General features: G+C 40.4%; 1 protein-coding gene across 4 annotated transcripts in view; it reads left to right on the plus strand.

Annotated features, from left to right (window-relative positions):
- Positions 1 to 14,586, plus strand: part of INTS8 (integrator complex subunit 8) — a 28,362-nt gene extending 13,776 nt beyond the window's left edge. Inside the window, exons 11-27 of one of the 4 annotated variants that reach the window (XM_075494977.1) lie at positions 940 to 1,010; positions 1,118 to 1,293; positions 2,195 to 2,328; positions 2,970 to 3,080; positions 3,779 to 3,980; positions 4,505 to 4,626; positions 5,689 to 5,873; positions 7,357 to 7,390; positions 8,089 to 8,145; positions 8,229 to 8,290; positions 9,402 to 9,520; positions 11,366 to 11,469; positions 13,012 to 13,062; positions 13,807 to 13,880; positions 13,974 to 14,038; positions 14,142 to 14,185; positions 14,451 to 14,586. In XM_075494977.1, the coding sequence (XP_075351092.1) occupies positions 940 to 1,010; positions 1,118 to 1,293; positions 2,195 to 2,328; positions 2,970 to 3,080; positions 3,779 to 3,980; positions 4,505 to 4,626; positions 5,689 to 5,873; positions 7,357 to 7,390; positions 8,089 to 8,145; positions 8,229 to 8,290; positions 9,402 to 9,520; positions 11,366 to 11,469; positions 13,012 to 13,062; positions 13,807 to 13,880; positions 13,974 to 14,038; positions 14,142 to 14,185; positions 14,451 to 14,567 (1,728 nt within the window). In that variant the 3' untranslated portion in view covers positions 14,568 to 14,586. Of the gene's footprint in view, positions 1 to 939; positions 1,011 to 1,117; positions 1,294 to 2,194; positions 2,329 to 2,969; positions 3,081 to 3,778; positions 3,981 to 4,504; positions 4,627 to 5,688; positions 5,874 to 7,356; positions 7,391 to 8,088; positions 8,146 to 8,228; positions 8,291 to 9,401; positions 9,521 to 11,365; positions 11,470 to 13,011; positions 13,063 to 13,806; positions 13,881 to 13,973; positions 14,039 to 14,141; positions 14,186 to 14,450 lie in introns of those variants that run through there. The other 3 variants (XM_075494978.1, XM_075494979.1, XR_012774535.1) reach the window with 3 other exon arrangements.
- Positions 14,587 to 15,490: the final 904 nt, after the last annotated feature.

The raw sequence follows: 15,490 nt of genomic DNA on the forward strand, positions 1-15,490 counted from the left end.
TGCTTCAGCTTGGATTTGAAACTGCTGCGATTCCTGACATCTTTAAATTATATAGAGATATTGTTGAATGCTTGTTTTCAAGGAACAAAGATACAAATTTTCCAAGACAGAGAGAGATACTAGAAAAAAGAAGTATCTGTTGAAGAGGATGACTTTCCCTTACCACCTTTGTTGTAAAAGTTAGCATGTCATGAAATGATCCTGAGTTACTGTATGTGTGAGACTTAAACTGTTGCTCTCAGTGAAGCTTTTTAGGAAACTATTACTGCTCAAACTAAACTTACTCCTTTTGTTGCTTTGCTGTTATTTTGATATCTTCTTTGCTTAATCTGAGCCTTGTCTTTTGCTTGTCTCTTCAAGCATGTGGGAAAAATTGACTGACAGTACTCTACTTCAGAGCAAGTAAGAGCTGTTCCATCAGCTGGTCATGTTAGGATTTAAACATATTTCTCAAAAATAAAAATTTCTTGCAAGCTGGCAATTAACTATCTAGTTATCTTTCAACTACTGGTTTGGGGGGGGGGGTAACTTAGTACTAGTGAGTCTTATGTTTCTGTACTTGGAAATGTTGGTTCATTTTTAAACTCATGTAAAAGGGCTTTGTTATGTACTTCATGATCTTTTGAGGCTGACTGATACTGTGGCACTCATCGTCAGCACAGGTAAGTATCAGAGGAACAGGAAAAAAGAACTTGAGTTGTGTCTGAGGGAAGATAACAGTTGTCTGAAACAGCCTGTCTTGTGTACAAGTTGAAAGAAACTCTAATCCATCTGTGATGGCTACAGTGTTTATCAGATAACTTTGTTGCATCCCTTGAGAGAGAGGGTTACTGCCTGATACTAATCGAGAGTCAGAAAACTGGGCAGTAATGCTGTCTGTAACTAAGTATTTCAAGAGTTCCAAGGGGCTGCTCATTTATTTACTGCTTTCTTTCCCAGGTTTGTTCAAGATCAATAAACTTGGAAAATGCTTCCGAAGTGTTGAAGAGGAAAATGGCAGCATTTCTCAAGTATGTAGCCGTATTAAGATAACATGAATTTACACTTTGTAAGCAATTATAACTGGAAAAATAAGCAGCTTCTTCCTGCTCATGTATTAACTTTTGTATTTGTTTAGAAACTTGTGTTTGGGTTTGGAAGATCTTCAGCTTGTCTTCATGATTTCATCTCATGAGCTGTTCATAAAACTGCTGAAAGATGATGAACGGAAGCTGCTCATTGATCAAATGCGGAAGAGATCTCCTCGAATCAATCTGTGCACAAAACCTGTGACTTCTTTTTATGACATCCCAGGTGACTTCCACAGCATTTCCGTTGACTTATATGCAGGCAGTTTCCTGTTTCCATGCTTGAAGTTACTTTGTGCAGGTCTATTCTCAGAAGAAGTTTAGAGAGAATGTTTTTAGAGAGAATATTTCCCATTTTTAGTTTGTGAATGTCCTACTTGTTCAAAGGGGGCTGTTATTTGCTTGTAATGTTGCTTGTGTCTCAACCGAGTATAATAGATATGCTCAAATTAATGTGTCCTAGCTGACCAAGTGGAAGAGAGGTGTGGCAGTTGGTTTGAACCAAATCTGGTTGTGGTATCTGTTCCCAGAAAGGGCACCCTGCCTCTGGACTTATACCAGCACTAATGCTTGTGTGACTCTGTGGTGAGCAGGACCAGGAGTACCATCTGGATGAAGTTTTAAACCTACCAAAGTGAAACCCAGATCTTTTCAGCCAGTTCATTTCCCAGATATAGTTGGCTGGCTGTGCAGCTGCACAAGTCAAAGCTAACATAAGAGGTGCCAGGTGATGGCTGGAGCAGGAAAGAACTTACCTTTTCAGCTCTAATGCAGCCTTGCATTGACTTAAGCCAGTTGTGAAAATGCATATTTCCATTAAGGCAGTATAGGAACACTTTTTTTTGTGCAGGTCTTGAACCTATTGCTTCACTGTAGCAAGGGTAAGGGAATACTCAGAGCTGCTGGTGTGAGAAAAGGGGGCATTGCAAGCAGCCCTTTAGGTCAGGACAGCTGGGAAGCTAGCACAAGGTATTTGTGGAAGGGCATGAAAGGATGTACGGGGCCTACAAAAGCACTGATGTTTCTGCTGTTCTTACTGTGTCGTGTTTAAAATATTATATACTAAAGAAACGTAAGCATCTACATTAAGAAGGAAAGCGCTGGAGACCTGATTGCTTTTCTTCTAGCTTCAGCAAGTGTCAATATTGGCCAGCTTGAACATCAGCTCATATTGTCAGTAGATCCTTGGAGGATTCGCCAGATCTTAATTGAGTTGCATGGTATGACTTCAGAACGCCAATTCTGGACGGTTTCAAATAAGGTAATTTATTTCATGTGGTCATGAGTGAGTGTAATTTAAGGACTGGTTAGGTATCATACTGCAATGAACAGTAAACATTTTGTCATAGATCCTCAATGTGATTTCCCCCCTCCTGCATAATGGTGGTTTAATAAGAATGATGATACATGACTAACTCATATTCTCTATGAAAAGTATTACAAAAAAATGTATAACCTTTGTTTTAAGGAATTACTGGCTGTATCACAAGCTTTCCTTGTGAGAAAACACATTTCTGTAGCTTTTGCTTTCAGTGTTCTGAATAGTTGGCAATATTATTTTAGTTTAAATTCCTATCATTAAAAGCTAGGAGTAGGAGAGAAGAGGAGATTTTTTTTGCTTTAAGTAAGGATTTATTGTCTTTTTTGGTTTTGTGGTTTTTTTTTTTTCCCCTCCCAATTATTGCATATTCAGAGTATGAACAAAGTAGGGTAGCTAGCCATTTTTATTGTACTTCTCTGAGTAATACATTACTTCTGATTAGATGTAAAAATGAAAGAGTTGGCACTTGAATGTCAATCACTTTCAGTATTTGATTTTGGGGTTTTTTTTTAATGTTTTAAGCAGTGATGTGAATTCTAAAACCTGTTTCTGTGCAAATGTCCTATGTATTTCTCTCCCAGTGGGAAGTACCAAATGTTTACGGCAATGTTATTTTAGGAATCAAAGACAATCTGACTAGAGATTTGGTCTACATCCTTATGGCGAAGGGATTACACTGCTGTGCAATTAAGGTGAGCAAGCCATCTGAAGTTACTGGTGAGTTAGTTTGGACGATTGAATTCTACCAACACTGAAAATATGGAAAGTCCTTTTTGAGAAAAAGAATTGAAAAACTGGGAGGTGAGGGAGATGTAGTAACAAGCTCTGTGTGTCATATAATGGTTAAATATTTCTGTCTCACAAAGTTCCATCAGTAGAGAAAGGATAATGGCTTTCCAGTGAGTTGGGCCTGGAGATAACTTCATTCATATGAAGTTTTGATTATGATGTACTAAATGATGTTGCATCTAAAGCCAGTGGTAATTTGACTTACTGATATGAAGTGCTGTTCTTTTGGCTAACTCTTTTACATAAGGAATTTGTTGGAATGCCGTTTTATTTGCCTTGTAATTGACAATACCGTAGTTTGCTGAACTACAAGGTAAAAACCAAACTGTACCTAATATGCCAGTAGTTACTCCTGGTATGTTTTAGCTTAAACTTCTTGTTTTGTTTGAAAAATCTGGAAATGTTGGAACTGTTAAGCTTAATAGCAAGTCCAAAGGACTCAAAAATGTAAATAGTAATTGTGAGATGCTTGAACAATGCTAATGATAATGGATGCCAAGGCTGGTTCAGTCAGGGTAGAGCCGAACAGCACTTAAACTCTTAGTCTTTTCCCTTGTGAATCCATTAGGAACCATTAATTTTAGGAACCTCTTTATTGCAGGATTTTGTCCATGCAAAACAGCTTTTTGCTGCTTGCTTGGAGCTCGTGACAGAGTTTTCTCCAAAACTCCGTCAAGTCATGCTGAATGAAATGCTACTTTTGGACATTTACACTCATGAAGCTGGAGCTGGTGTTTCTGGAGAACGTCCTCCTTCTGATCTTATAAGCAGAGTCCGAGGATACTTGGAAATGAGAGTACCTGGTAAGTATATTGCTGTCTTTCCTGGGACGCAGTAAAGTACAAAGCTTGAGAGAAAGGGAAAAAAAACCAACTTTGTATTATAGATCTACCATTTAGGTGTATAATTGGAAAAACAATAGTAAAGTTTGACACTGGTTTTAGTGAGTCTTTAGAAGCTTGGTTAGTTTTTTTAGAAGCTGGAAATGAGAACAGCAACATGGTGGATGCCTACATATTGCTAAACACTGACAGTTTCTGTTTAGTGCCACTTAAAGGACTTGAACAGGATAAACATGTCTGCATTTTTACCTGAAAAATTTTGCTAGTTGTTAAAGCAGTCCATGTGGTTTCATACTGAGGGAGTAATGTAGTACTGTTGTGGTTGGAGGAAGCTGTTGTTGCTCCTATTTTCAGAGGTGAAGTCTCTTGTAGGGCTAAGCATTGTGTTTTTCTATGATAGATACAGAACATTGGCAATTAGAGGGAATGTGTTTTCTCAAAAAAAAAAAAAAAAAAAATTAAGCAAAGAACCCCTTTTTTTCCAGATATTCCTCTTCGACAAGTTATAGCTGAAGAATGTGTTGCCTTCCTGTTAAACTGGCGTGAGAATGAGTACTTGACCATGCAAGTTCCGTTACCTCTGGTTCAAACTAATCCTTATGTGAAGGTAATGAGTGCTCAGTCTCAAAGCCTTGTCAGGTTGTAATTGACTTTTTCCTGTTGAAGTCTTTTGTACTTTTAAAAAAGCATGTGCCCCTCTGTCTCAAGAGTGTTGGGTTTTGTGACTATAATGACTTAAGTCCGATATAGAAGACAGCAGGGCTAAGCAATAAGTGTATTTGATGGTTGACAAAAGACATGGAGGCTGTGCTGCAGGAACAGATGAAACAAACTGCATCTTAGCCCTTGTTGGCTGCCAGCTGAGGTTGGTTCCATAAGCATCAGGCGTGTGTGGTTATGATCCATAAGCTGATTGAAACCCTGTAGCACTTCCATAAAGGACTCTCCTCTCAGCTGGAACTCAGCCTGGCTTCATGTAGGAGGTATGAGAAGTGTACAGATATCAGGCTTCATGTCTGGTTGTTTTTCTGTTCTTAAGACACTTGTTTTCCAAATGCACTGTAATGGTTCCATTTTTGAACCCAGCGCCAGTGTTGAATTTCTGGAGACATTCAAGCACTGCCTTTTTTGAAACTTTACTTTCAAAATGGTTTTACAGCAGTGTTTCCACTTCAAAGTCAGGCAGTGAAGCTGAATGCAGATCATATTACAGGACAGATTCATTTTTGGCCTGCTCTGCTTACCTGTGGTATGTCCGAATTCCCATTTTGAGGTTCAGCCTTTTCTGTATAGCAGAGGGTGCCAGTTTCAGTTCAGATTAATTATTATGTAAAATACAATAATTAGGGAGCCAGTCTTTGTTAAAACTATATCTTACAGTTTTTAGGTTTTATGCAATATATTTAAGTAGAGTGTAAAGTTTGTTCTCTGGAGCCTGTAGTAATGAAATATACCCTAAGCAAACTGATAAAGGGAAAAATCCTCTGTTGTTTAATTTCTGTCTCCAGGTTCCTCATCAGTGTCCTCTGCTGCAAAGTTTAGTCACATTGCTTTGTAGTTTGTAACTTAAAATCACTTGCTTAGCCATTTTAAATGCCAGTAATTCCTTTGCTGTAGTCAATATTCAGAGAAGCTGTAGTTACTGTATTTTTAATCTTGCATTCCATAGCTGGGACAGTTGCTGGCTGCTACATGCAAAGAACTTCCAGGTCCCAAAGAAAGTAGACGGACAGCTAAAGACCTTTGGGAAGTCGTTGTACAAATCTGCAGTGTATCCAACCAGCACAAACGGGGGAATGATGGCAGAGTGAGTCTGATAAAACACAGGGAGTCTACACTGGGCATTATGTACAGGTGTGTTTTCTGAAATTATTTTTAAAGATTGTTTGAATTGTATATTTGACCCCATGTTCCCTTCAAAAATTGTCTGGATTCCACTATCAGAGTGGTGGCAGCAGCTAAAGATCTCTACTGAGTGAACAATCTGCTCGCTGGCGGCATTGAGTATTAGTGGTGATGTGTTGACTTTCCTTTTCAGAGCGAGAAAAGGAGTGTGTGGGATTCAGGTCAACATACAGACATCAAAGCATATATGCCTGTGCTCGCATTATAATCAGTATAGATCTTCCAATAAAGTCAGTGGCATCTAGAGGGCAGTTTAACTGACCAACTGGAGTTGTGTGCTTTGCATCGAATAGAATTGCTCTGCAGACTCCATCGACTGTATCAGTGAACTACCTTTATAACTGTATTAAACACCTAGCTCACAGCATAGGTGTCTACACTTAGCTTTAGGTTTCTGAATCTAAAGCTAGATGTTATTCAGTCTTGAAATGAAATTCTAGTTCAGCTTAAGCCCCTGGGGAGAGGGAGAGGAAGAAAATATTGTTGACTGGAGTAATTTCACTGTCAGTTACCTATCCTCTGCCAGCCTTAGCCTTCACTGATTGATTGATTCAGAACTCTGATTTGTCCACTCAGTGTTTTCAGCCTGCTCTTAAGTCCAAGTCTGATTATAAGTTGCCTATTATGGTAAATTCTGAAATGTATGTTTATATTGAACAGCTTTCCATGTTAAAAACTTGGGAAAGGTGCCCCTGTCAAACTATTGACTGTTTCTTTGCCTTTCTTGAGCTAATCAGGTTAATGTGTACCTAAAGGCCAGCTGCTTTTGCTTATGCTGCTGTGGGATGGGTGGGTACATGCTTGGTGTAGGTTTCAGTTGTGTACTCTGGCAAGGAAAAGGAGGCAGTAAAGGTGTACTCTAGGATACCGAACCTTTTCTGACGCCTCCAATTCAAAGAGTAAAGGGCAGTGACCCCGTTGTTATGACGGAAAAGAAGCAGTGAAACCTTTTCCAAACAGGCTGCGCTTGTCTGGATTGTCTTATGGTGACAATTTCTGATGTGGCACGACAAGGAAATCAATGTATGTTATAAATGATCACAGTGTACCCTCTTCTGTAAGCCTGTAGGTCATTGTTGCAATCCCAGCTTGGAGAATTACAGTACAGTTCACTCGGTTTCCCTTTTAGAGTCAATGGTTGACTTACTACAAAGTGATTTTCATGCCTTTTTTTAGCTTGATGGAATAACAGATACCTCTTACTTAACCTCTTTTAAATGTAAAAGTAAGGCTTGCCAGTGACTGTATTAAAAGCAAATTACCTGCTTGAGTGTTTTCACTTATATACCCTGCATTTGTAAACTTAGAGGTGAAGGAGTATTTTGGTGGGTGAAGAATTTGCTTTACTGACTCTCATTTCCAGTGTATTAAGTTTGCATGTATTCTTTGCTGTGGACGATTACTTACATGGATATTTGTGTCCCCAATTTAGGAGTGAATTGCTGTCCTTCATCAAAAAGCTTCGGGTAAGGTATAGTGGTCTTGAGAATGTGCTTGCAACCAGAACTTTCTTTTGGTATAGTATTTTTCTGGACTTTTTGTGTTAAATTCAGAAAATCTGATAGCTATACAGGTGTTTTATATGGCTGAAGAACTTCTGAATTTGCTATACCTGCCATACAGCAGTGTGGAATAGCTTGTAAAAAAAAAAAAAAAAAAAAATCCTGAATTCTGACAGTGGAGATCTGTTAACATTAGGAGTATATTTTATTCCAGCTACCATGAAGTTCATTTTATTCCAGCTGTCACGAAGCAAAGCATTGCTTTTGGAGGCAGAAGGAAGCTGCTACTTGCATCGTAACTAAGCAGCAGAAGTAAGAGGAAGGGAAATTGTTTTATAACTTCTGGGTTCGTAAATGCATAGAAAGTTGTAGTATATCTAGCTTAAGTTTAAAGCTAGGCAGTAGCCACAGAAACAACATAAAGTGTAAAACCCAAGTAAAGTTTATATCCAAGCAGTTACTCAGGAAAATCTGAAGTAATTAAAGACTTTGTACAGAAACATTCTCGCAGTATTCCTGTGCTGCAGGATTCTTAACGAAATATTGCCCTATTTCAATAGGAAATTGTAATAATGTCAGAACTTACATAGCTTTAAAGCTTCGGGAAGAAGGTGGAGTTTTGTTAGTTCATGGGAATACTAATTTTTTTTTTTTTCTTACAGGAACCATTGGTTTTAACCACAATATTGTCCCTGTTTGTCAAGCTTCATAACGTTCGGGTTAGTATATATCATAAACATCTTACTTGGTTTTCTTGAAATGTTTCTCTTTGTAATGTCTCTTACCATCTTTCTTCTCTTAGGAAGATATTGTGAATGATATTGCAGCAGAGCACATTTCCATCTGGCCCTCATCCATCCCCAAGTAAGATGATAATTAAAAATAACAATTTTCAAAATAGGCGTTTACGTAGTTGGTTTGGTTCCAGTTACTGTGTGTTAGTTATTGTGTGTTAGTGTGATTTCTACCAGATAAGGGCATCACTGACCCCCATTCTGTTTGTGGGCAGATTGCTCTGATTGCAGGGAGGTGTTTGCTCCTCACTTGATGGTGCTGATGGAGACACAGGTACAAGAAATTGAGGGTTTTTTTTAGCTGTGTGCTTTACTGAGCTTTATGTAACTGTGTGAACTATATAATACTTTAATACAAAAAAAGTAATATTTTTTGAGGTGTGTTTGAATAATTGCCAAAATACTAAGTGGCATATGGTATGTATTGATTTGTTCTGGCTGGATTGAACTGTATTTCTCCAAAGAAGTTTAGAGGCTCTATGGGGCTAGAACCTCACTGGTTTAGATTCCATGTGTGCATTGAGAGAGATGACTCTCCTGAGAGAGCGAGCGTGTAATGCTGAGTGTGGTTAATCTGTCTTTAAGTGGTCTGATTGAATAGTTTCATTGTTACTGATGTAGACATCGGTGTATAGCATAAGGTTAATCAGAAGAAAGTAGTTTTCAAGGTTACCAGAATTTAGCAGTAGGGTGAGAAAAAATATGTTTTTAAAAATGGAGATTTGACATGAACTTTGGGAAAGACTGCCCAAGCGATGTGCCAACCCATTCCTAGCTTTCCTTTCCAAACTAGTTCCACAAGTTTCCTGAGATTGCTGTCTGTGGCCATTTATGCAGATGCTGTGATGAATTTGTAGTGGTTTCAGGTGTCTTTCAGAAGTCTTCAAACTTCTTGAAACTGAGAACATACATTCTTGCATGGAACCCTTTTATGGTGTCAGCCACAGATAAAGTTCTGACTTTTTGTCCAAGTCTGTAAAGGGTGTATTTGTTCTAGCAGATTTACTATATTGAAATAATTGAACAGTAGTCTTAGTTAACACTAAATCTTTCCTGGAGTTATTTTTGCTTGATGCTTAATGCAAGGTTCTTTGGACTTAAACTAGATGTGAAATGAGATTACTGTTTAAAAAAACCAAAACAGTCATTTAGGAATTATTTTTCTTCCTTTTTTCCTTTAGTCTTCAGTCAGTGGACTTTGAAGCTGTGGCTGTTACAGTAAAAGAGCTAGTCAGCTATGCATTGACTATCAACGCAAACAACCACTTCTGGTTAATTATTCAGGCAGATATTTATTTTGGTAAGTGAAATCAATGTCTTATTTTTAGCATGTGTGGGGGTACCTTGATTCTCTGAGATTTGCCTGACATAACCCTCCTTGTATTTCCTCTTATGAAAAGAAGCTTAAGTGATATGTGAGTTTAAAATCTTTAGATGCAGTCATGTAGGTGAATTTGGGAGGTTGTCTGAGCCCACAGAGAGACTGAGCTTTCGATGGGTCATGCGGACTTGCTTTTAGGGTGAGGGAAACTTTACTGTTGTAAAGTGTCATCATTAACTTCACTTTTTTTAGTGGGTGCTGTTGGTCCTCGAGTGGTGTGATTATGCAAACCCCTAACATTTGAGTCTCTTATTAAGTGAATGGAAAGTTGTGTGAATAGTGCTTGCTTTTAAATGTGGAGATCAGCTTCACTGGAGCAGAAGACGAGCAGAATAGAGAGGATCTGTATTCTATATAGGGAAGTTTCTAGGATTTGTAAATGAGGAGGCCTGAACTCCTGATCTGGTATTGGCTGTGATGGGAAGCTCTTTCCTGTCATTTTGTTTTCACCTGCCACTTTTGCAGTGCTTATCCTCACTCCTTAGCTGGGAGCAGCCAGCAGAATTGGGATATAAAGCATTTCAGATTCTGGGCACCATGGCGTGCACCCAGACTATACGAGGGCAGCAGTTGCCCGGGGAAATCATGTCCAGCCTATGTGATACTACGCTTTGTTAAATTATTCCCCACTCTAGAGTCAGTTCCTGGGGCTTATGTTTATAGTGTGAGTAGAGTGGAGAGAGGTAGGTGCTGAAGAATGAACTTTCAGAAGGTAACCAGACAAGTACGGTACTACCTGGTGTATGTGCTAGAGAAGGACATGGCTGTAGCCGTCCTCAAAGGTAGCTGGGCATTTCTTCCACTTAAATTATGCGTTGAGACCTGTCTAGTCAAATTTAGCATTTAAGCCGGATTGTTCTTTTCTGGCAATAAAAGAGGATATGTTCTGTGCCTCTGCCATCTACTTGCTGGTGCTTTGGGCTATTGCAGGAGGCAAGGTGTGTGTTTCCAGATCTGTTTTTGGACTGGAAAGACGTCTGTGGTGTGCAGTAAGATGTAGTGCAGAAATCCTAGCCTGCTGCTTCCAAAAGAGACAGATTTGTCTAGAAGATGCTTTATAACCCTTGGGGTGAGGGGAGGGGTCTTAGTCTTGCATTTAGAGCTGTCACCTTAGCTATGAAGAGTGATTCAAGGTTATAAACTAGCAGTATTTACCGCTCGTACAAAGTGGAACAACATCCCAGAAGGAGGATGTTTATGTAGGAAGCCTTGGAAGCTGGTACCTGAAAGAGCAATGGTTGGAGCATTCCTGGCATCTGTCAGTCTGTATTTCAGCTGTGTGGACAAGCAGACTGCTCTCACCACAGAGCGCCGGAAGGCTGTCTTCACATCGGTTCACTAAGAACTTACTGGGCATAAAACTAGTGCTGAACCATGAGATGGGTGTGGTGGCATCAGCTGGCCCTCTAACTTGTACCAACTAAATTTCACTACCACCTGCGTGCTAAGTTCAGGGAAGGCAAACTTCTTTTCCACTCTAAGGTTGATGGATTTAAGATCAAATACCTGAAAAGAAGTAATTCTCAAAAGGCAGAGCTTTGTGTGTGTTGCTAGTTTTCCTGATTGTGTAGTTTTCTGTCTGTCACTGGTTTACCACCTCCCGTGTGCCTGTGCTTTTTAAACAATGATATGCAAGTCACTTTCCCAGTAGAATTCAGCTATGAGATATATGTATCTGAGTAATTCTGTAAACCATTGATCCGAGTCTTAGAAATAACTGCTGTGTTTACTTTTAAGACCTTATTTTGCTTTTTTCCACTGCAGCAACAAATCAGTATTCAGCAGCCCTTCACTATTATCTACAGGCAGGAGCTGTATGCTCAGACTTCTTTAATAAGATGGTACCACCAGATGTGTACACAGACCAGGTGAGTTAGAATGGGGTTTAGATGTACAAAAATACCTCTTTGGATTCAGTCACTGTCCTAATTCTCTGTAGAGACAAAATGGCTAAACACGCCCACATTCCTGTAGCCTGGAAGATTTTATATCTGATGCATTTAGGGATATGAATCCTCATAGATCCATTTTTCTTTGCTTGTTGCTTGAAGGCCATGGAAAATCCGAAGCTTCTCCTTTGCTGAAGCACAGGAGGCTTTTCTATTAGTTCATAGGGACTGAACGTGCAGAGCTGCTAGCTGGGAAAGCACTGGGACTGGACTCCGGTGCAGTAGTGAGCAAATGAAAAAGCCAAGAGCACGCACATCACCGTGTGGTGTGGCACTCCCCCAGCTCATCCCTGCGGAGCCGCACCGTGTTGCACAGTGCTGGGCAGGCAGACCAGCTCAGGGCAGCGCAGCAGCACTCTCTCTTCCTCACTGTGTCCAGATCCCACTGTGCTTCTGGTGCTGGTATTGTACGGATAGAGCCTGCTTGCTTCCACCCATGGTGCAGACAAACGTAAGTGTATTGTCTAAACACTTCTAAAATACTGTCTGCTCTAGCTAACACAGATGAGGGGTGCTAGTATGGATCACATTAGCAGTGAGATCCAGACACACACACTGGTATTTTTTCCAGACTGACAGCGAGCAGAGCTGCGTCGCAGCGCTGTGCAAGTTGTCCAGAGATGAGTAGGATTGTAACTTACCACCGTCAGAGCATGCCAGAGGTATGGCACTGTACAGGGCGTGTACCTGTGTACTTTGCAAGTTGGTGTAACAAGTGGCTTGTCGCTTGCAAGTGGGCTCTGAGTGAGAACCCCTTAATAACTGTGTGTTCTGGGGGGAATCTTCAGTCCTGGCCACAGCATGTTCCCGTGAAATCTTGCAGCCACTTTAACCTTTATCCAGGCATTTGTCTCGTTCATTAGGAACCACTGTGTTACTTGCAGACTGCGTTTCGGTAGGCAGTAGGCTTGCTGTGACTGTCCAGACCCAGGGAAGGAGGTTCTTTTCACACCCTGTCTGATTGCTGCTCCTTTCATGTTCCTGTTCATATGGCAAGTGAGAGCTTTGGACACGCTCTGGGATCCTGAATGTTCACAGCCCCATCTAAGCTGTGCCTTGTGCCAGGCTGCAGTGCTGCAGGAGCTCTGTCTGGGACCGCTGTGCTGCCAACACAGCAGCGCTGCTGCTCGCCAGCATGTCTGGTGTGAGAGCTTTTGTCCGTGAGCCCACTCACTGTGCTGTTCCCACCCAGGTCAGGCCTTTCCTGTGGGCAGCAGGAGATAAAGGTGAAGCTTTACAGCCCGGCTCTCTTACCAGAAACGCGGTGCTTTGTTCTGTAGCACACATCATGCTCTTGTGAAGTCTCCAAAGTGATGAAAGCTCAGTTGATCAGTGGATGTGCTAAAACCCAGGAATTGTTGGGGGGGTTAGAAGAATGTATTTGAAACAAAAATAAATTGTTGTTTGTGTTCCAATAGTAGCATTTCAAAACTTGTATGTTGTTTTTTAACCATTCTGTAGGTGATAAAAAGGATGATCAAGTGTTGTTCTTTACTCAACTGTCACACCCAGGTAAGAGTTGAAACATGGCATTTAGTAAAATGCTAGTTTATAAATATTTTGATGTTAAAAGTGGGGGAGAAGGTCCTGAAAAGTAAAACTGAATCCAAATGTCCTTGTAAGTGCAATCTGCAATAAAATAGATTTTGGTGGTGTTACTGTTGCTTTTAGGACACTAAAAGGACCCAAATTAACGAGTAAATAAACATATACTTGGAAATGTTGTGAAAAGTAGAAATTGCCTGGGGTGGTTTTGTCCCTTTTTTCTCTTAGGATACAGGTGTGTTTGGGGGTTTGGTTCTGTGTTGGGGTTTTTTTATTTGTTTGGGGTTTGTTTTTTTTTTGTAGAGTTGAGAGAGAGTATGGTATCGGGGTGGGGGGGGCAGTGGGGAACCTGGCCTTGTTCTTCATGATAACTGCATGTGGCTGCTGTTCATGCTCCAAGAAGTAACAAGGCTTATATTAGCCCTGATTTAAGAGCTGTCAATCAAATGCATTTAGAAACCTGGAAGCCAGGTCAGTCCCTTCAGACTGGAGTTAAAAGCCCTTTTTCTTCCTTTTAGCTACTGCTGCTGGTGGTATTTCAGAATGAGTTGCATATGCTTTTGAAGCTCAGGTGCTCAGAACTTGCTTGCTATGGAAACCAGCACTTGGTTAGGTCTAGAAATGGGGTGGGATTACTGAGGGGTTTTGTGGAAGATTTCAGTTTGTGGGGAATTAAGGCTGTGAAAATCACCTGTGAGTCTTTCCTTACAGGTAGCTATTTTATGCCAGTTCCTCAGAGAAGTAGACTATAAAACTGCATTTAAGGCACTGCAGGAACAAAACAGGTAAATGTTTTTGAATGAAACAACAAAGTTTATAAAATATGTATACACAGTATGTGAATGTGTTGGGTAATCTAACCTTGTATTCTCTTTCAGTCATGATGCCATGGATTCTTATTATGAATACATCTGGGATGTCACAATTTTGGAGTATTTGACATGTATCCTTTCACTAGAATACCACTCCAGAAAGCTCATACTGGATGTTCATGGCTGGAAAAAGTCCATTTCCTTCCCAAGTGTCTTTTCTTGACTCACCCTCAGATCTCCACCACAAAAGAGGCGAGACAGACAAGCGGCAGATAGCAGTAAGTGAATACAGGGTGCTGGGGGGTGTGGGATTTTCTTGGTCCATCTTTCCCTCCCTGAAACCGTCTCTGAAAAGAATCACCACTTCCAGTTTTAATTTTGTTGCGTAATTCTTAATAGCATCTGGATGGTGATGTACAGTTGCACTTGGAGGGTTGAGGGGTGGGGTGGCATAGCATGTTACAGAAATAAATTACCCATTGCCTTGTAATGAAACAACTTTACTAGAAGGACTGGTGCCAGTGATGTTTCCTCTGTTTCAAGATAAAAGCCATCGGCCAGACAGAGCTGAATGCCAGTAATCCTGAGGAGGTCCTACAGCTTGCTGCACAGAGAAGAAAAAAGAAGTTTCTCCAAGCCATGGCAAAACTTTACTTCTAGGCTAATGGTGGAAGACTATTATGAAATGTGTGGAAGTAGAAAAAAATCTTTCAAGACTTTATTTTTTAAATTCATTTAAATTTTTATACAACATTTACAGTCAAGTATCTTTCTTTTTAGAAATAGATGAAATCTTATAATAAACCCCTTATTTTTACAAACTGTACAGAAGGCTGGAAGCAACTTCAGCTAGTTCCACAATGGCTTGTTTGAAGAAGACATGAATTCAAGTTTGCTAAGTTAGCTTAAGTTTGATGTGGATGTGGGTAGCACTTGATGCTCTAGTGCAGCTTTGTGGATTGCTCGAGGACATGTAAAACTTTTCCCTGGCTGTGGGGCACAGGTAGGAGCATCTTGAAAGAGAGAGGAGGACTGATACCCATCTTTCCTAGTACTGTCCCTTCATCACAGAAGTGAAGCACCTCATAGGCAGAGGTAGTGAATATTCCAAGGAAAACACAGTAGTTAATGCTGTTTATAAACACTGATAAAATACAGCTCCACAGTTAGTTTAAAATACCGTTCCTATGATGTGAGTGGTTGCAGAGTACCAGCAGCTCACTTCTTTCCCTACCCTCTCCAGTTCTTGTTACATTTGTTCTTGTTACATTTGTTCTTGTTGAGAGTTGGTGGCTGGATCTTGTAACATAGAACTCCTTCCTTCCAGGACTGTACTTCTTCCAGTTACAGTTACTTCAGCACCATGTTCTTTCTTTGTACTCTTACCTGAGGTCAGTGCTACACTAGAACTGAAGTTTAGGGCAGCCCTAAAGGGCCACCTTGATTGAATTCATCAGCCTCATGTGGAGCTAGAATTTGATACAGGGTGGCTACACTGTAATGCAAGGGCAGAGTGGTTTCAGAAAAGTAAACTGCTTACCCACTGACCTCTGTAATACTGCACCCAAGCTCATGGGTGACTA

Source organism: Mycteria americana, chromosome 2 (assembly GCF_035582795.1).
Source record: "Mycteria americana isolate JAX WOST 10 ecotype Jacksonville Zoo and Gardens chromosome 2, USCA_MyAme_1.0, whole genome shotgun sequence".
In the NCBI taxonomy this organism is placed as follows: domain Eukaryota; kingdom Metazoa; phylum Chordata; class Aves; order Ciconiiformes; family Ciconiidae; genus Mycteria; species Mycteria americana.